We start from the raw sequence: 21,804 nt of genomic DNA, 5'->3' as shown, positions 1-21,804 counted from the left end.
AGTGCAATGTGCAATGAGAAAATAAGGCAGTTTAATGGACATCTTGGCCACATATGTCAACATAATGGACATTTTAGAAAATCGTGGCATAGACAATGTAATCTGCATTGATTCTCAAAGGCTCATCATTGTCCATCATGACAATGGTTTATGATCAATCAAATCGCATTTGTAAATTGTGATGAGTAGTGCAAAACAATCCAATCAAATATTACAGTCAATGCCCTTCCTCAAATCAAATATCATATTGGAGGAGTGTTGAATGTGTATAAAGCTAGTGCACACTACAAAACGGTTGACACTATTTGATGTTGCGGAGGATGCGACGGCAGTAGTTGCTCTTGAGCTCTGCGAGTGCGTGCTCCAGCTCCTGAATGAGATGCTGCAGTGTAGCGGGAGCCGTCTGGAGCAGACGCACGGTGCGCTGCCCCTCGTCCTCCAGGTGGAGGTTCATGGTCACGGTGGATTACACCTGATGCCGGAGAGTCCTGCTGGCCAACTACAGTCAGAGCAAACACACACATACAAATATTCTTCACATTTTACAGGTTTAGAACAACACAAGGGTGAGTAAATAATGACAGAATTTGTCATTTTTGGGCGAATTATTGCTTTAAGCAGTCTGATCTTGTTAGTGTGGATTATTAGTGATACCTGAACATCGAGTCGCCACTCCAGATTGTGGTAATGGGGCAGGTTTGGGGCGAGTTTGCTGAGGATGTGCCGTATCTCCTTTCTGTTCTACAAATACAGCTGTAGGAGAAGATTATTGAGCTCCTCGTTGAATTCCAGCACCAGCACAGAGTCCTGGAAGTCCACATCAGAGATCTGCACAGACACGTGTTAAAAGTATTATAAAAGTTGTCCATATGAATTATGCGCTATATAGCAAGTCTTGTGAAGTCATGCAATAGCTTTGTGTGGAGGCCGTAACTGAACGTGACATGCCAGCTGAGTGAGTGCAAATGACATTTGAGAGCTGTGGTGGATGGAAAGATCATCAGTAAATAACAACTTAAATTTCAGTCTGTTCCTTACACAAAGTCGTTTCACACAGTTTATTTTTAGTTTTTTTTAATCATAATTTTTGTCTTTGAATGAAAATGTCTTTTAAATTTAGTAAATATTTCATCATGTCAAATTTATTAATTTTATCCAGTTTTACTCACACTAAAATGGCATATAATTTTAGTCGACAAAAATAACATTTCAGTTGAAGGTAATGTGCTAAACGATAAAAACATGTTTCAGACCGTAACAGACCAAACTTTAACCAAACATTCAAATGTTTTGAAAAATATATAAATTACGTAACATGAACCAAACAAATTAAAGATTGAAATGTTTAATATGTAAGATTAAAGAACATGAGAAATCTGTCGTGAAAAAATGGGCTCCTGACTCTGTTGTGAATTCATCACGTTTCTGCAGTTTAGGATACTGTTACGTGCTGTGCATTTTTAAGAAAATGGTGTAATTGCGTACACTGGCTATCGCATATCTTGGTTCAAGTTCACTTCTTATTTGGCTTCATTGTCTGTGAAGACGTATGTTGTAGATATACAGTAGCTGATTAATGTCTAGTCTGATATATGTGTGTGTGTGTGTGCGCGTGTGTGTTTGAGTGAGGGAATTAACCTGTTAATGAAGTTAATTGCAGCTCAAGTGTGGAAATGCTCAACATATTGTAACCTGATTATTTAAATTAGTAAAAATTTATAAAAATTAATTCTTTCTGGATTTTTGTTTAAAAATAAATAATAATATAATAAAAATAAATAATAAAAACAGTGTTAGTGTTTTCTGATAAATAAAAAATAAAAACTTAGTCGATGGACATTTTCACCCATAATTTAATTGATGAGAAAAATACTGGTCAGATGGACTACTTTTATGGTCCTTTTTTGTCCTTTTTGGAGTTTGACAGAGCATGAAACTCTAAATGGCACAAGCTGATAGGTTCTTTGAACTTGTTATCTGTTAGCAATCAGCTCGCTCACGTGTAATATATTAAGCCAATCGTCTCATGGTCTAAGCTGATTGGTCCTTTGATGTGTAATTGGGTAGCCAATGAACTTGCAAACTGAGTGAATTTAAATGAGTATGTAAGTAAGCCTGTTTAACTTGCACTGTGAGAGTTCTTTCTGAAGCTATGTGCTCAGGTGGTTGCTGGGGCTTTTTCTTATAGCAGCTTGCACATTAAGCACATCTGCATAAAGGTTCAATACAAGCTCAAATTGACAGCATTTGTGGCACAACATTGATTATCACAAAAATTAATTTTGACTTGCCCCTCCTTTTCTTTAAAAAACAAAAGCAAAAATCTGGGTTACAGTGAGGCACTTACAATGGAAGTGAATGGGGTGGCAATTTTTTAACATTAAAATACTCACTTTTTCAAAAGCATACTGGCGTAAACAATATGCATGTAAACATATTTTAGTGTGATAAAATCACTTACTAATCTTTTCTGTGAAAAGTAATAACCAATTTTATAATATCCAATATCCAACTTCGTTGCCATGAAGATGCAATGTCAACGAAACCTAAAACCCTAAAATGACTGTAAAATTTGTGATTTAAACAACTTTACAGCTCAAATAATACACACATTTTAACAGAAGAATTAACGCAAGTGCTTTTATAAAATTATAAGCTTCACATTTCCGCTTTTAAACCCTCCAAAAATTGTCCACATTTACTTTATTGTAAATGCCTCACTGTAACCTCGATTTTTGCTATTTTAAAAGAAAAGGAGGGACATTTCAAAATTATTTTTTGTGGTAATCAACATTATGCCACAAATGCTGTCGGTTGAGCTTAACTTGTATTGAACCCAGAATATTCCAGTCAATAGGAAGAATGAATAAAAAGAATGTGTAGATTCATTCACAGAACTGTCTCAAGGATATGATCTTCCACAAAACAAATTCCAGCTGATATAAAACCGTTCAAATTCCTCAGACAGACAAACGAATGTTCAGTGAGCCAGCTGTTATGAGTTCAGCGGATGACGTAATCATTCAATGTCCCGTAAAATACTCAAAACAAACTACAGCCAGCAGGAGGAATAAGCACGAAGAATGAACAGATTAATCCACAGCTGTTCCAAAAGAGTGTTATTCAACAGAACACACTCCAGCCGCTAGGCGGAACCAGTACAAAAAGAAACAAAACCGGCATCCCGGTTCCCCGGATGGTCGAGTCAATTCACTCGGAGGCTGCATAAAAGTATATACCATGATTTACACAATCCATCAACTCTATAAAAGACATCCTTTGTGTAAGCATGTAGATATTTTGCGGTCATCCGTAGTGTCCACTCTCAATCTGTCCGGGAACCTCAATGCAAAAGTAATCTTTCATCAATGCAAAAGTTTCTCCAAGGAAAGTGTTATTCACAAAACAAGCTCCAGCCGCATGGCGGAGCCAACGCAAAAAACCCGAAATGTCGCCCAGCTTCCTCAAGAATTAGGTACAGCGAGTCAGGCCCACTTACATGAGAAACATCCAGTGGTTTACTCAGACATTGATTCTATAAAAGACATTGCCAGATTTGGACATGCAAATTCTTTGCGACCGTTTTTCGTTTCTATTCTCAGTTTTGCTGGAAACATCAGAGCAAAAGTGATCTTTCGCTGATGTAAGAGTTTCTTACATTCCTTGAACCGATCGTGTTTCTCTCTTGTCAAACTCACAAAGTCCGGGAACAAGAAAATATTATGGTTCTTCCAAGAAAGCTTCCCTTTGCTCCTCGCCTGGTGCAACACAAGATCTTTATCGGATGATCTCAGAAATCTGGCCAGAATCGATCTGGGCCTGTCTCCCTCAGCAGATCTGTGAGCTGGCACTCTGTGAGCTCGCTCGATTTCCAGCTTGTGGCCTGTTATGTCGAGCAGACTCGGGAAAAACTCGTCTAGGAATTTCACCATTTCTCTGCCTTATTCATGCTCAGGAATTCCAACAATTCTGACATTATTCCTGCGGCTTCTATTCTCAAGATCTTTAAGCTTTTCAAGGAGATTTTCCAAATCAACTTTGGTACCGGGTGGATTAGCGGTTAATTTCCTCTCCGAAGATTCCAGAAAATCGATTCGTTTTTCAACATCAGTCACTCTTGTAGCTAACTCTGAGAATTTTATTTCCATCGCCGTGATCGATCGAAGTATTACAGCGAGATCCTCCAAGACAGCAAGAATCTTTGTCAACATCACCGACATGTTGGACAACTGACGCTGGATCTCTTCTCCCGCCACGCCATCCAAATCGAGTCCCCGCTCTGTAGGCCTGTCGGGGCTTTCATCCTGAACACGTAAGTGTCTTTTAATGTCTCCAGAGCCTGAGGATTTTGACTTTTGCCATTTTTTGCAACAAAGGGCAAATGTGTAACTGGGTGTATCAAAATTCACCAGATTATAATATGAAAATAATCGAAAATTCAGCAAAGTGCGCAGAGCTCGTCGCTCACACGTCTGCTTCTTGCATGGCGTCACGTGACTTCCACGTCATAACCACATTAACATGATAAATCTTTCTGAGAGTTGTCATGACTGAACTGCTGTTGTATGGAAAAGAGCTGCTTGAAGAATTTTTAAAAAACCTCCCTTTTGTGTTACACTAAAAAAATAACGAGCATACGAGTTGGAATGACCTGAGGGTGAATAATGTTGCCGGGGCACCACCCTGAAATCAGGGACTAATAACCAGACAGTATAGCAGTCTCACTATAGGATTGTTCTCTTAGGAGTCCGGAGAACATCGACATTCAAAAGGTAAAGAATGAAGGCTTGAATCTGAGCACTGACATCCCCTGCCAGCCCTTGGCACAGGTGCATGCAGAACAATACCAAAACACTTCTCTTTAAAGTATAACAAACTTTACTGATGCAGTAATATCAATTAATAATCAAAACAATGCAGTTGATAAACTTCCAACTTCCAACTACAAACTAAACAGTAACGTGTTTATATATTTTCACAGATAAGCATACAATACATGAAAGGAGGGTAGGTGTGTGTGTGTGTGTGTGTGAATGGGTGTATGTGTATGTATAAGAAGAGAAGGAGTGCAAAAAATGCCGGGCATTGCTCTCGTGGAGAGTACGTCACATGAGGTTTCCAGCCAGAGAATGTGGCTGCGAATGTGGGCGGAGAGACTCGTTAATGGCGTCTGCCCATTTATCGTGTGTCTCCGCTGGTACAGTAACTCAGGGACAAAGCTGGGCTCTATCGCCAAGTTATCTGTTCGCCAAATGTGATGTGGGTATGTTTGTGAGGGGTCATGTGTGTGTGTGGTTAGTACGAGAGAGAGAGAACAGGGCGATGGCACCGAAACCAGTTTAGCAATTGTGGGAGAGACGGCAACCGTTTGTTTTATCACTCAGAGATGCGGTGAACGGCTCGTAATCCATCCGCCACGGTCGTTGGTTCTTTATTGGATAAACTCAGTGTGCCGGTCTCACCCGTGATGGCGGAAATGCACAAACAGCCCAACGTGGTTGGACAACAACACAGCAAAACTCATTCGTGGTAAGAGTAAGTTACAATAATACCTTGAGTATTATTAGCAGACTCGGTGGTCCGTAAACTGTACAAGCAATAGCCTTGATACACAAGAATAACACACTATATTAATCTATCTCTGCCTAGACGTAAACCTCTTACTTGAGTCACATGAGGATGTGGGTAGAATGTGTGTTCGTCCGTCGTTTGACTCCGACTTGGTTCCTCGAAGCTCGGGTGATGATGGGAGGCTGTTTCCTCGCTCGGTATGTGGGAGGTACGGAGGCTGATTATCGGCGGGTTGGCAGAGAAATCAGCGAAGTCGACTCGGTGGAAGAAGGAAGACAAATCTTCTTTCTTCACTTCTGCAGGCAAAAGGGTGTGACGCCTATTGTTCAGCGGTCTCCTTCGGATCCGTTAGCGTGCTCAGTGGAACACAGATAATCTCGGCTCGTCCAGAGAGATGGAGATTGTATGGCCAAAGTTCAGGTACGTACATTAATTTCTTGGGCAGCGAGGCTACACCTGGGAGCAGCAGAGCTGCAACTAGACGCGGCTAATATTGTTGCTGGAAGCAAGGCAAGGTTTTATACTCTCGATGACATCATAGTTGAGGGAAGCGTTCTGTCGTGTGTTTCATCCAATAGGAGTTGGGGGTTCGATCCTTCAGAATCTCACACATAGGTGTAAAGTGAGCAAGGCTTGATGGGATCTGTAGTCTGTTTGGACTTCCTTTGTTTGATTTTGGAGCTGTTTTTGTGTTATCAGGCTTTGAGTGTTTTGAATGTGCCTTGGTCAGGCTTTATGACTGTGTGTAGGTCTGCCTTTGTCTCCTATCTGAGCTCATGAGGCCCAACAGCAGACAAAAACAAAATGCTGATTTTCTGGTGAAAAATGAACCCCAACTTTCAGTTAGCAGCCCTAGTGTGGTTAAGTGTTAAATATACACACCATCAGTTTTGAGCCCTCGGTGAGGAGGTAAATCAACCCCTCCATGCCATGCTGGTTGCTCTCTTATGGCACGTTGAATTTCCCTACAACATCATCATCAACAGATAAACAAAGAGCAAATTATAAACAACACATCATAATAAAGTAATAATACACTGTACTCATGTGTGGCTCCCTCATATATTTTAGAGTTTGAGCCCTTTATTAGAAACTCGCAGCGATTCGGCCAAACTCACCAACAACTGACAAACAAAATCACATCATTTATGACGCTTTATTATCAAGATTCCTGATCAGTTTGTAAATGTGTATTACCATTGTGTTCCAGTTAAATAGCACATTAGACCCCATGTAATGTGTAACATTTATTAACAATCTCTCACATACAAAGAATATATATTTATAACAGATATACCTGTGTTCTTTGCTGTCCATCCAAATTATGAAAATTTAGAAGTAATTATTGGCTTTTGTGAAGCAAATCAATTCTAAATTGTGAGTAATATGAATATAACATGTATGATCTCAAATGTATAATATATAATATCACAAAATAAACCCTTAACAGCATGATCAGCATCAGGATTGTATATTATCCTGCTTATTGCACAAATATTTCCCCAAAACATAAAAGAAATAGACATGAAATACTGAGTTGGTACTATTTTATTATGTGAGAAGAAAGAGTGCAGGGTACAGTCAGACATTAAACCAGCACTAGCAATGCTACTAGCACTATGAAACTAGCTATGTGGGAAATCACTTGCCTGGGACAACGGTCACTTTTAAAGTTTAGTACTCACTCGCTATAATACAAAATATGTATATCTGTTTAATTGGCACACTATATGTAGTCTGTACACTATGTTTTATTCTGTGTTTACACTCTTGTTATTCTGGATTAGTTTTCCTATTTAAATTCCATTGATTTCACTGTGTTAAATATATTTAGCAAATGTTGTCAGATTAGGGTTGGGGTGCCATTTCCAGTTGATCTGAGAGATACTTTTGAATGCTGCGTCTGGCCAGTGTCTGTGCTATTGCTAGCTGCTGCAGCCACGTCTTATCTTTGAAAGCACTGTGGGAGGACAAAAAAAATAAAACAAATAAATAAATAAATAAATAATTTTTAGCCAATCAAATGCCATGTGACCAAACACTCTAAATCTGCACGAAAATAATATCCTGACAACGCTGATTGGTTGATGGAGAACGTACACAGTCCCAAACCCTTCAGTAGTGACTATCCTGAGCTGTGACGTCAAAAGATGGAGGACAGGAAAATATACAAGTCCATTTCACACTTTTTAAGAGCCCTCCAAAAAACAAATCGAACATTGGTAAAATATCTATTATAATATTATGATATTTTATACTACGTTGCTTGCAAATAATTAACAAGTACACAGCTACTTTTTTCACATAATGGTGCAGTTACGGAAGTGTCATCAACTATCCCATTTAAGCTGGGCTGTTCCCTATTTTGGCCGAAATAAAGACATAACTTTGGGTTTCCAACATTTTGCCACACGAATATGGGACACTTGAGCACTTTGAGTTCTACAATTCAGGGTGTTTGCCATCAGACTGGGGTCGGATGCCTATTGTCCTGTATTTAAGTAGCAAAATGCTTGGGGGGAACCAAATCCCACCATGGACGGACAGCAGAACGCTCAAGAGGAACCCAGTCCCCCGGGTAATATGGCGAAATGCTTGAGGGGGATACCCTTAGGTCTGATGGTGAAATGTCCGGTATTGAAGCACTCAAAATGCTCAAGCATTCATGTAGTGAAAAGTTGGCAACCCTAAGTTATGCATCCAACAGTAGGGGCTAGCTGTGAATGCTGACCAGCTAAAATTTGACCCCTAGCTCAAACAAACACATCTGGTGTCACATCTTTTCAGGAAGTTAACCTACGAATGGCTTGATCTTGTGCATTAAACTGGGATAAGAGAAAGGATGTTAACATCAAACAGAATTACACACATCATCTTTAAAGACAGTAACTAACCTAGCAATGGTCAAGCAGTAATTAGCATTTTCGCGTAGAGTTCGGCCACAAAGCAGCCTGAAGGATTCCCGAGGGATGGTGAGTATCTCAGCTGAATTTGGAAAGCTTTTGATGAGGAAATGCTGGAATCTGGTGTCTGGAAAAGAATGGGGCAGTGGAACTTTTCTCCACCAGGCATCTGTGCTCCTGTCACTATTTTCAGCTGCCAGGATTTCCGTTGGGTTCTTCCTCCCACATGCCCTGTTCCTGGTGAGGTTCTGATCTCTTCCTGTACTCTTCTGGGTCTGGGAATGATGCAGCTGGGGCAGTTTTACTGATGCAATCTGGGAAGATGGAATAGCGGGGTGATGACAGAGACAGGAAGGACCTACAAAGGATGTTGTCATTGAAAAGCCACAGGATGGATCTTTGACCTCCACACATTCCCTCAGCATTCTACCTATGGGATTCAAGAACATCCTCTGCATGGGAAAACCATCGACTTGCACTGGGTCATCTACTTTGCTTCCAAATAGACATTGTTGTCTCGCTTTAGCCTTTTGTATCCACGTCTTGATCTGAAGGTAGATCTGCATTGGTAGAAAGTATCCAGGAAAGATGACAGTGGTGTAAAGTTTAGAAACTAAATAAGAGACACACTCTCTGTGCCGATGACCAATTGCGATCTGCAGTAGGTTGCGGCCGCTGGGATCGCAACAGGCCAGATTTGCAATGCTAGTACTTATAAAGAGTTTTAGAATCAGAAGCTGCCCAGCTTCGGCAGCTGCATGTGCAGGACATTTCAAAGCGTCTGGATGGTTCATCACGGAGCACCATGTACGGTACGGGTGGACACCAACAGGATCTTCTGCTTTAACCCCAGAGTTGATCAGCCAGCTGGCCAAGTCCAAGTGTCCATGTGCTGCTGCAACATATAGAGCCACTCGCTTCTGAAATCTGTAGGACATCAGGATCTATGTGACATCAGTGGCCCAAAACATTTGGAAAGATATGTGTAGGAGCACTGACTAAACCAAAGACACTGTGTTGTCAAACCTTAGGACAGGCTTCTCGTCTGAAAGATGTCGCTGAACTGTGCATCTGTGCCCTCTCAAACAAACTTTCAAAAATTCATTCCAGCCGTCCCAAGTATCCAGACGAAGAGTGTGCCCTGTGACAGAGAATCTTATTTAGTGGTATTATTATTACAAACATCACTATTACTTTTGCATATTCTTCAGGTATTCAGCATATAATATTCGTCCCCCATTGTTTGCGATACAGGCATGATTGATACCTCTAATTACACTATCAGAAAATACATAGCAACTTGCTAAAAACCACTAAGAGAACCTTTACAACCACACTGCAATGCCCTAGCTACCACACAGAACACTCTAGCAACTTCATAGCAACCTGCTAAAAACACTCAAACACCTTTGCAACCACATAGCAATGCCCTAGTTTGGCATTGTGGATTCTTCATGCTAGAGAAGTATTAATTTCCCCCTTTTTGGAGACATTAGTATTTTGTGCTTTATAACACATTGTTATGGCACTTTCGATTACCAGTTTTCAGCTCTTTCAGCTCACGCAGCTCAGAAGGGGCAATCTTCAAAAAAACTATGACTAGATCATCAGAATTAACAAGGTTGTATTAAACAAGGGTTTTCCTCTTCTAAAACATTGTTAGTGCCTTAATAATATATTGTGGTGTTATTTCTCATCATTTTGTCATCAACAGTAAGCTATGTTTTAATTAAAATAGTTTAATTACCCTCATGATGCGTATTTTTCCATGTCGTTTTTGTGAATGTCTTAACCAACTTGGTAGTACAAAATTGCCATTTCAACAGCCCTTACAGCAATGCAATAAGAACACCCTTACAACTGCATTGCAGTGTCCTAAAAAACATTTAGAACACATCTGCAAACTCGCCTAGCAATGTTCTTGCAACTAAACAAAATACCATAGCAACTAAATAGCAATGCGCTTAAATGGCAGAACATCCTAGCAACTGCATAGCAATCTGTTAATAACCATTTAGAATACCTTTGCAAATGCATAGCAATGCCCTAGCAACCCCTCAGGTCACCAAATAAACTGCATAGTAATGCACAACAACTCCATTGAGAATGCTAGGAACTCCATAGCAATCTGCTAAAAACCATTTAGAATATCTTTGCAAATGCATAGCAATGCCCTAGCAACCCCTCAGATCATAAAAGAAACTGCATAGTAATGCACAACAATTCCTTAGAGAACACTAGGAACTCCATAACAACCTGCTAAAAATCTCGGAACACCTTTGTGACCATAAAGCAATAGTCCACACAAAACACCCAATCAACTGCACAGCATTGCAATAAAGACTCAGAACACCATACTAACTGCATAACAACCTGCTAAAAATACTCAGAACACCTTTGCAACTGCATAGCAATGCCCTAGCAACCGCATAGCACAGCAAGTAAAACTATTCAGAACACCTTTGAAACTGCATAGTAACAGCAACAACACAGAACACCCTAGCAACTGCATAGCAGAATGCTAAAAATGACTCCGAACACCTTTGCAACAATATAGCAAGACCCAAGTGTAACCAGTCTACTTAAAACCGCTCCGAGCGAAATTCTAACCAGCGTCAGCCGGCATTGGGAGGCAGGCGCACTAAGGAGGAGGCTAAAGGCTACAGCCTCTAGCATCAGTCTCTAGTGCGCCTCTTGAGGCCAGGGGAGTGAGGTTTACACATACTGCACAGCTATCATGTACCAGCTGGCTCCCGTTACTCAAGCAACCACACAGAGCTCCCAAGCAACCACACAGCAATGCAATAAATTATTCAGAACACCTTAGCAAATGCATAGCATCGTGCTTAAAAAAACAGAACACCTTTGCAACCACATGGTATCATATAGCACCACACATAAAACTACTCGGAACACCTTTGAAACTGAATAGCAATACTCTAGCAACCACATAGAACACCCTAGCAACTACAAACCAATGCGCTAAAATGGCTCAGATCACCCTAGCAACCACATAGCAACATGCTAAAAAAACAAAGAACATCTTTGGAACTACATAGCACTGCTCTGGCAACCAATCAGAACCATTTAGCAACCACATAGCAACAACACCTTAGCCAAAACATAGCAACACTCCTCAGAACACCTTACAAATCACTTAGCAACACCCTGACATCCACCCACAAGAACCTAGCATTGTGTCGGTAATCTTTGCATGGGCAAAACACCACATTTTCTTCATACATGTAAAAATTGAGTTCAGATATACTTTATTATCTGTATGTTGTCTGTGTGTGTGTATCAGTGAGTAGATGGCTTTGCTGATTTACCAGCTTGTACAGCATAGTCACTGAGCAGGTTACAGTCATACAGAAGAAGGCCGCTCTCAGTGGACAGTGTGAAGGCAGTGACAGGAATACCAAACTGCAGGGACACCAGATACTTCAGTTTGGATACAGAGGAACTCAGTAAAGCTCCCATTATAGGAAGTGTTTCCTTCGTTATGGCACTGAACACATGAAGAATGGCCTTGTTTACTTCCTGTGTTGGGAAGAACATTTAGTTGTGTCAAAACAAGACAAACTGGGCAAGGTTTTCAGAAAAGTGCACATCTGCCATCCAGTGGTGATACTTTCTAACTACAGCACAGCACTACACACAACAGACGGTTATAATTTCCACATATGTTGCAAAATTAAAGAAAGTGTCTGTGAAAGATGCTTACTCTTCAGAAAATATTAAATGCAACTACAAGTGGGTCAACTAAATATTGCATTAGCTTAATATTTTTTACATTAAGCTGAAAAGGCATTACAATCCTGTTACAAAAAATGTGGGTAGTACTCAAATTAACAAATTAATGAAAGGTTAAAGATTCAAACATACAAAATGAAGCTGCTCAGTACAGACTAGCTATGTGGGATCAAATGTTGGTTTGTACTATTTGATCAATTTTAATTTCCCAATAATTAAAGAAACATATTTGTTTGACCATTTTTCTTACAGTAATTTTGGTAACAGGGCTGAATGATTGAGCTTGATGAACACAGCTAACACTAAAACTTGTGTTAAAATGGAAAGAATGGAATGAGATTACCCACCACGCTGGGAAAGGGTTTCAAATGATGTCACTTCACTAATAAAATTTTGTATTAATTTCTTTGAATGTTTTATTGTTTTTATTAGTTTACTTGCACTTTGTAGTATTTGAATTATTTTATACAGTCTCTAACAGTATTCTAATAGTTCTTTTTGAAGTAATGCGACACTAAATTCTACTTCATATTTGTGGAAAGTGCAATATATGTTGATAAAAATATCAATCAAATATCAAAAAAATTTTCAGACTAGGATTTGATTGAACAGAGTCCCCCCCCCCGAAAAATAGAACATTTCTGATACGCTCTACATTATTGAAAAAAAAAGAAAAAAAAAGAAAAAGAAAGGTCATTTTGACCATCTATCTCACAACTCTGACTTTACTTTTTCACTACTGGGAGATGGCAAGATATAAAGTCACAATACCGAAATGTAAAATCGCAAATTGCAAGATATAAAGTTTAAATTCCGAAATAAAAAGATGCAAATTCCGAAAAATAGTCACAATTTTGAAACATAAAGTCACAAATTGCAAGATTTAAAGTCAAAATTCCAAAATATAGTCACAATTCAGAAATATAGTCACATATTTTCGAGATAAAAAGCTGCAAATTGCTAAATATAAAGTCGCAAATTGCAAGATATAAAGTCAAAATTCCAAAATATAAAGTCACAATTCCGAAAAATAAAGTCACAATTTTGAAATATAGTCACATTTTGCAAAGTATAAAATCGAAATTCCAAAATATAGTCACAATTCCGAAATATAAAGTCACAATTCCAAAATATAAAGTTGCAAATTCCAAAATGTAGTCACAATTCTGTAAACTGCAAACTATAAATTCACAATTCCAAAATATAAAGTCGCAAATTCAAAGATGTAGTCCCAATTCCAAAATATAAAGTCGCAAATTCCAAAATGTAGTCCCAATTCCAAAATATAAAGTCGTAAATTCCAAAATATAAAGTCACAATTCCAAAATATAGTCGCAAATTCCAAAATATAAAGTCACGATTCCAAAATATAAAGTCGAAATTCCAAAATATAAAGTCACAATTCAGAAATATAAAGTCACAAATTCCAAAATATAAAGTCACAATTCCAAAATGTAGTCACAATTCCAAAATATAAAGTCGTAAATTCCAAAATATAAAGTCACAGTTCCAAAATATAGTCACAATTCCAAAAAATAGTCACAATTTTGAAATATAAAGTCACAAATTGCAAAATATAAAGTCACAATTCAGAAATATAAAGTCACAAATTCCAAAATATAGTAACAATTCCGAAATATAAAGTCGCAATTTTGAAATATTAAGTCAAAAATTGCGAAATATTAAGTCAAAAATTGCTAAATATAAATTCACATTTCCAAAATATAGTCACAATTCCAAAACATAAATATAAAGTCACAATTCCAAAATATAAAGTCGCAATTCCAAAATGTAGTCCCAATTCCAAAATATAAAGTCGCAAATTCCAAAATGTAGTCACAATTCCAAAATATAAAGTCGTTAATTCCAAAATATAAAGTCACAATTCCAAAATATAGTCGCAAATTCCAAAATATAAAGTCACGATTCCAAAATATAAAGTCGAAATTCCAAAACATAAAGTCACAGTTCAGAAATATAAAGTCACAAATTCCAAAATATAAAGTCACAATTCCAAAATGTAGTCACAATTCCAAAATATAAAGTCATAAATTCCAAAATATAAAGTCACAGTTCCAAAATATAAAGTCACAGTTCCAAAATATAAAGTCACAGTTCCAAAATATAGTCACAATTCCGAAAAATAGTCACAAATTTGAAACATAAAGTCACAAATGACAAAATATAAAGTCACAATTCAGAAATATAAAGTCAAAATTCAGAAATATGAAGTCACAAATTCCAAAATGTAGTCACAATTCCAAAATGTAGTCACAATTCCAAAATATAAAGTCATAAATTCCAAAATATAAAGTAACAGTTCCAAAATATAAAGTCACAGTTCCAAAATATAGTCACAATTCCGAAAAATAGTCACAAATTTGAAACATAAAGTCACAAATTGCAAAATATAAAGTCACAATTCAGAAATATAAAGTCACAAATTCCAAAATATGTAGTCACAATTCCAAAATATAAAGTCGTAAATTCCAAAATATAAAGTCACAGTTCCAAAATATAGTCACAATTCCAAAAAATAGTCACAATTTTGAAATATAAAGTCACAAATTGCAAAATATAAAGTCACAATTCAGAAATATAAAGTCACAAATTCCAAAATATAGTAACATTTCCGAAAAATAGTCACAATTCAGAAATATAGTCACAAATTGCAAAATATAAAGTCACAATTGCAAAATATAAAGTCGCAAATTCCAAAATGTAGTCCCAATTCCAAAATATAAAGTCGTAAATTCCAAAATATAAATTCACAGATCCAAAATATAGTCACAATTCCAAAATATAAAGTCGAAATTCCAAAATATAGTCACAATTCCGAAATATAAAGTCACGATTCTGAAATATAGTCACAATTCCAAAATTTAGTCACAATTCTGAAATATAAAGTCACAATTCCGAAACATTGCCACAAATTGCAAAATATAAAGTTGAAATTCCAAAATATAAAGTCACAATTCCGAAACATAAAGTCACAATTCCAAAATATAAAGTCGCAAATTCAAAAATGTAGTCCCAATTTCAAAATATAAAGTCGCAAATTGTAAAATGTAGTCACAATTCCAAAATATAAAGTCATAAATTCCAAAATATAAAGTCACAATTCCAAAATGTAGTGGCAAATTCCAAAATATAAAGTCACGATTCCAAAATATAAAGTCGAAATTCCAAAATATAAAGTCACAGTTCAGAAATATAAAGTCACAAATTCCAAAATATAAAGTCACAATTCCAAAATATAAAGTCACAATTCCAAAATATAAAGTCGAAATTCCAAAATATAAAGTCACAGTTCAGAAATATAGTCACAAATTCCAAACTATAAATTCACAATTCCAAAATATAAAGTCGCAAATTCAAAAATGTAGTCCCAATTCCAAAATATAAAGTCGCAAATTCCAAAATGTAGTCCCAATTCCAAAATATAAAGTCGTAAATTCCAAAATATAGTCACAATTCCAAAATATAGTCGCAAATTACAAAATATAAAGTCACGATTCCAAAATATAAAGTCGAAATTCCAAAATATAAAGTCACAATTCAGAAATATAAAGTCACAAATTCCAAAATATAAAGTCACAATTCCAAAATGTAGTCACAATTCCAAAATATAAAGTCGCAAATTCCAAAATGTAGTTACAAATCCAAAATATAAAGTCGTAAATTCCAAAATATAAAGTCACAGTTCCAAAATATAGTCACAATTCTGAAAAATAGTCACAAATTTGAAACATAAAGTCACAAATTGCAAAATATAAAGTCACAATTCAGAAATATAAAGTGACAAATTCCAAAATATAGTAACAATTCCGAAAAATAGTCACAATTCAGAAATATAGTCACAAATTCCAAAATATAGTAACAATTCCAAAATATAAAGTCGCAAATTCCAAAATATAGTCACAATTCCGAAATATAAAGTCACGATTCTGAAATATAGTCACAATTCCAAAATTTAGTCACAATTCTGAAATATAAAGTCACAATTCAGAAACATTGCCACAAATTGCAAAATATAAAGTCGAAATTCCAAAATATAAAGTCACAATTCCGAAATATAAAGTCGAAATTCCAAAATATAAAGTCACAGTTCAGAAATATAAAGTCACAAATTCCAAAATATAAAGTCACAATTCCAAAATATAAAGTCGAAATTCCAAAATATAGTCACAATTCCGAAATATAAAGTCACGATTCTGAAATATAAAGTCACAAATTCCAAAATATAAAGTCACAATTCCAAAATGTAGTCAAATTCCAAAATAGAAAGTCGCAAATTCCAAAATGTAGTCACAATTCCAAAATATAAAGTCATAAATTCCAAAATATAGTCACAATTCCGAAAAATAGTCACAATTCAGAAATATAAAGTCACAAATTCCAAAATATAGTAACAATTCCAAAATATAATTTCGCAAATTCCAAAATATAGTCACAATTCCAAAATATAAAGTCACGATTCTGAAATATAGTCACAATTCCAAAATTTATTCGCAATTCTGAAATATAAAGTCACAATTCCGAAACATTGCCACAAATTGCAAAATATAAAGTTGAAATTCCAAAATATAAAGTCACATTTCCGAAATATAAATTCGAAATTCCAAAATATAAAGTCACAATTCCAAAATATAAAGTCACAATTCCAAAATATAAAGTTGAAATTCCAAAATATAAAGTCACAGTTCAGAAATATAAAGTCGCAAATTCCAAAATATAGTCACAATTCCGAAATATAAAGTCACGATTCTGAAATATAGTCACAATTCCAAAATTTAGTCGCAATTCTGAAATATAAAGTCACAATTCCGAAACATTGTCACAAATTCCAAAATATAAAGTCGAAATTCCAAAATATAAAGTCACAATTCCGAAATATAAAGTCACAAATTCCAAAATATAAAGTCACAATTCCAAAATATAAAGTCACAGTTCAGAAATAGTCACAAATTCCAAAATATAAAATCACAATTCCAAATTATAGTCGTAAATTCCAAAATGTAGTCACAATTCCAAAATATAAAGTCACAATTTTGAAACATTAAGTCAAAAATTGCAAAATATTAAGTCAAAAATTGCTAAATATGAAGTCGAAATTCCAAAATATAAATTCACATTTCCAAAATATAAAGTCACAATTCCGAACTATAAAGTCACAATTGCAAAATATAAAGTCGCAAATTCCAAAATGTAGACCCAATTCCAAAATATAAAGTCGTAAATTCCAAAATATAAATTCACAGATCCAAAATATAAAGTCACAATTCCAAAATATAAAGTCGAAATTCCAAAATATAGTCACAATTCCGAAATATAAAGTCACGATTCTGAAATATAGTCACAATTCCAAAATTTAGTCACAATTCTGAAATATAAAGTCACAATTCCGAAACATTGCCACAAATTGCAAAATATAAAGTTGAAATTCCAAAATATAAAGTCACAATTCCGAAACATAAAGTCACAATTCCAAAATATAAAGTCGCAAATTCAAAAATGTAGTCCCAATTTCAAAATATAAAGTCGCAAATTGTAAAATGTAGTCACAATTCCAAAATATAAAGTCATAAATTCCAAAATATAAAGTCACAATTCCAAAATATAGTGGCAAATTCCAAAATATAAAGTCACAGATTCCAAAATATAAAGTCGAAATTCCAAAATATAAAGTCACAGTTCAGAAATATGAAGTCACAAATTCCAAAATATAAAGTCGAAATTCCAAAATATAAAGTCACAGTTCAGAAATATAAAGTCACAAATTCCAAACTATAAATTCACAATTCCAAAATATAAAGTCGCAAATTCAAAAATGTAGTCCCAATTCCAAAATATAAAGTCGCAAATTCCAAAATGTAGTCCCAATTCCAAAATATAAAGTCGTAAATTCCAAAATATAGTCACAATTCCAAAATATAGTCGCAAATTACAAAATATAAAGTCACGATTCCAAAATATAAAGTCGAAATTCCAAAATATAAAGTCACAATTCAGAAATATAAAGTCACAAATTCCAAAATATAAAGTCACAATTCCAAAATGTAGTCACAATTCCAAAATATAAAGTCGCAAATTCCAAAATGTAGTTACAAATCCAAAATATAAAGTCGTAAATTCCAAAATATAAAGTCACAGTTCCAAAATATAGTCACAATTCTGAAAAATAGTCACAAATTTGAAACATAAAGTCACAAATTGCAAAACATAAAGTCACAATTCAGAAATATAAAGTGACAAATTCCAAAATATAGTAACAATTCCGAAAAATAGTCACAATTCAGAAATATAGTCACAAATTCCAAAATATAGTAACAATTCCAAAATATAAAGTCGCAAATTCCAAAATATAGTCACAATTCCGAAATATAAAGTCACGATTCTGAAATATAGTCACAATTCCAAAATTTAGTCACAATTCTGAAATATAAAGTCACAATTCAGAAACATTGCCACAAATTGCAAAAAATAAAGTCGAAATTCCAAAATATAAAGTCACAATTCCGAAATATAAAGTCGAAATTCCAAAATATAAAGTCACAGTTCAGAAATATAAAGTCACAAATTCCAAAATATAAAGTCACAATTCCAAAATATAAAGTCGAAATTCCAAAATATAGTCACAATTCCGAAATATAAAGTCACGATTCTGAAATATAAAGTCACAAATTCCAAAATATAAAGTCACAATTCCAAAATGTAGTCAAATTCCAAAATAGAAAGTCGCAAATTCCAAAATGTAGTCACAATTCCAAAATATAACGTCATAAATTCCAAAATATAAAGTCACAGTTCCAAAATATAGTCACAATTCCAAAATTTAAAGTCACGATTCCAAAATATAGTCACAATTCCAAAATATAAAGTCACAGTTCCAAAATATAGTCACAATTCCGAAAAATAGTCACAATTCAGAAATATAAAGTCACAAATTCCAAAATATAGTAACAATTCCAAAATATAATTTCGCAAATTCCAAAATATAGTCACAATTCCAAAATATAAAGTCACGATTCTGAAATAGTCACAATTCCAAAATTTATTCGCAATTCTGAAATATAAAGTCACAATTCCGAAACATTGCCACAAATTGCAAAATATAAAGTTGAAATTCCAAAATATAAAGTCACAATTCCGAAATATAAATTCGAAATTCCAAAATATAAAGTCACAATTCCAAAATATAAAGTCACAATTCCAAAATATAAAGTTGAAATTCCAAAATATAAAGTCACAGATCAGAAATATAAAGTCGTAAATTCCAAAATATAAAGTCACAGTTCCAAAATAGTCACAAATCCAAAAAAATAAATTAAGTCACAGTTTTGAAACAGTCACAAATTGCAAAATATAAAGCCGAAATTCCAAAATATTAAGTCTAAATTGAGAAATATAAAGTTGCAAATTCCAAAATATAGTCACAATTCCAAAATATAAAGTCGCAAATTCCAAAATGTTGTCACAATTCCAACATATAAAGTCGCAAATTCCAAAATGTAGTCACAATTCCAAAATATAAAGTCGTTAATTCCAAAATATAAAGTCACAATTCCAAAATATAGTCACAATTCAGAAATATAAAGTCGCAAATTCCAAAATGTAGTCACAAGTCCAAAATATAAAGTCGTAAATTCCAAAATATAAAGTCACAGTTCCAAAATATAAAGTCACAGTTCCAAAATATAGTCACAATTCCGAAAAATAGTCACAAATTTGAAACATAGTCACAAATTGCAAAATATAAAGTCACAATTCAGAAATATAAAGTCACAAATTCCAAAATATAAAGTCACAATTCCAAAATGAAGTCAAATTCCAAAATAGAAAGTCGCAAATTCCAAAATGTAGTCACAATTCCAAACTATAAAGTCATAAATTACAAAATATAAAGTCACAGTTCCAAAATATAGTCACAATTCTGAAAAATAGTCACAAATTTGAAACATAAAGTCACAAATTCCAAAATATAAAGTCACAATTCCAAAATGTAGTCAAATTCCAAAATAGAAAGTCGCAAATTCCAAAATGTAGTCACAATTCCAAAATATAAAGTCACAATTTTGAAATATTAAGTCAAAAATTGCGAAATATTAAGTCAAAAATTGCTAAATATAAAGTCGAAATTACAAAATATAAATTCACATTTCCAAAATATAAAGTCACAATTCCAAACTATAAAGTCACAATTCCAAAATATAAAGTCGCAAATTCCAAAATGTAGTCCCAATTCCAAAATATAAAGTCGCAAATTCCAAAATGTAGTCACAATTCCAAAATATAAAGTCGTAAATTCCAAAATATAAAGTCACAGTTCCAAAATATAGTCACAATTCCGAAAAATAGTCACAAATTTGAAACATAGTCACAAATTGCAAAATATAAAGTCACAATTCAGAAATATAAAGTTACGAATTCCAAAATATAGTAACAATTCCGAAATATAAAGTCACGATTCTGAAATATAAAGTCACAAATTCCAAAATATAAAGTCGCAAATTCCAAAATGTAGTCCCAATTCCAAAATATAAAGTCGTAAATTCCAAAATATAGTCACAATTCCAAAATATAGTCGCAAATTACAAAATATAAAGTCACGATTCCAAAATATAAAGTCGAAATTCCAAAATATAAAGTCACAATTCAGAAATATAAAGTCACAAATTCCAAAATATAAAGTCACAATTCCAAAATGTAGTCACAATTCCAAAATATAAAGTCGCAAATTCCAAAATGTAGTTACAAATCCAAAATATAAAGTCGTAAATTCCAAAATATAAAGTCACAGTTCCAAAATATAGTCACAATTCTGAAAAATAGTCACAAATTTGAAACATAAAGTCACAAATTGCAAAATATAAAGTCACAATTCAGAAATATAAAGTGACAAATTCCAAAATATAGTAACAATTCCGAAAAATAGTCACAATTCAGAAATATAGTCACAAATTCCAAAATATAGTAACAATTCCAAAATATAAAGTCGCAAATTCCAAAATATAGTCACAATTCCGAAATATAAAGTCACGATTCTGAAATATAGTCACAATTCCAAAATTTAGTCACAATTCTGAAATATAAAGTCACAATTCAGAAACATTGCCACAAATTGCAAAAAATAAAGTCGAAATTCCAAAATATAAAGTCACAATTCCGAAATATAAAGTCGAAATTCCAAAATATAAAGTCACAGTTCAGAAATATAAAGTCACAAATTCCAAAATATAAAGTCACAATTCCAAAATATAAAGTCGAAATTCCAAAATATAGTCACAATTCCGAAATATAAAGTCACGATTCTGAAATATAAAGTCACAAATTCCAAAATATAGTCACAATTCCAAAATGTAGTCAAATTCCAAAATAGAAAGTCGCAAATTCCAAAATGTAGTCACAATTCCAAAATATAACGTCATAAATTCCAAAATATAAAGTCACAGTTCCAAAATATAGTCACAATTCCAAAATTTAAAGTCACGATTCCAAAATATAGTCACAATTCCAAAATATAAAGTCACAGTTCCAAAATATAGTCACAATTCCGAAAAATAGTCACAATTCAGAA

At 34.3% G+C, this 21,804-nt stretch overlaps 1 protein-coding gene and 1 pseudogene across 1 annotated transcript in view; both read right to left on the bottom strand.

Moving 5' to 3' along the window:
- Positions 1-301: 301 nt before the first annotated feature.
- On the bottom strand, positions 302-7,160 carry LOC127438866 (COMM domain-containing protein 2-like; annotated as a pseudogene).
- Positions 7,129-21,804, bottom strand: part of LOC127438865 (protein ANKUB1-like) — a 69,849-nt gene continuing 55,173 nt past the window's right edge. Inside the window, exons 3-6 of the mRNA XM_051694783.1 lie at positions 11,804-12,014; positions 9,501-9,615; positions 8,466-9,401; positions 7,129-7,531 (exon numbers count right to left, since the gene is read on the bottom strand). Of these exons, the coding sequence (XP_051550743.1) occupies positions 7,420-7,531; positions 8,466-9,401; positions 9,501-9,615; positions 11,804-12,014 (1,374 nt within the window). The 3' untranslated portion in view covers positions 7,129-7,419. The remainder of the gene's footprint in view (positions 7,532-8,465; positions 9,402-9,500; positions 9,616-11,803; positions 12,015-21,804) is intronic.

The sequence above is a fragment of the Myxocyprinus asiaticus genome, chromosome 50 (assembly GCF_019703515.2).
Source record: "Myxocyprinus asiaticus isolate MX2 ecotype Aquarium Trade chromosome 50, UBuf_Myxa_2, whole genome shotgun sequence".
NCBI lineage: Eukaryota > Metazoa > Chordata > Actinopteri > Cypriniformes > Catostomidae > Myxocyprinus > Myxocyprinus asiaticus.
Note: the sequence above shows the minus strand (reverse complement) of the source record. Positions and strands in the feature narration are given on the sequence as shown.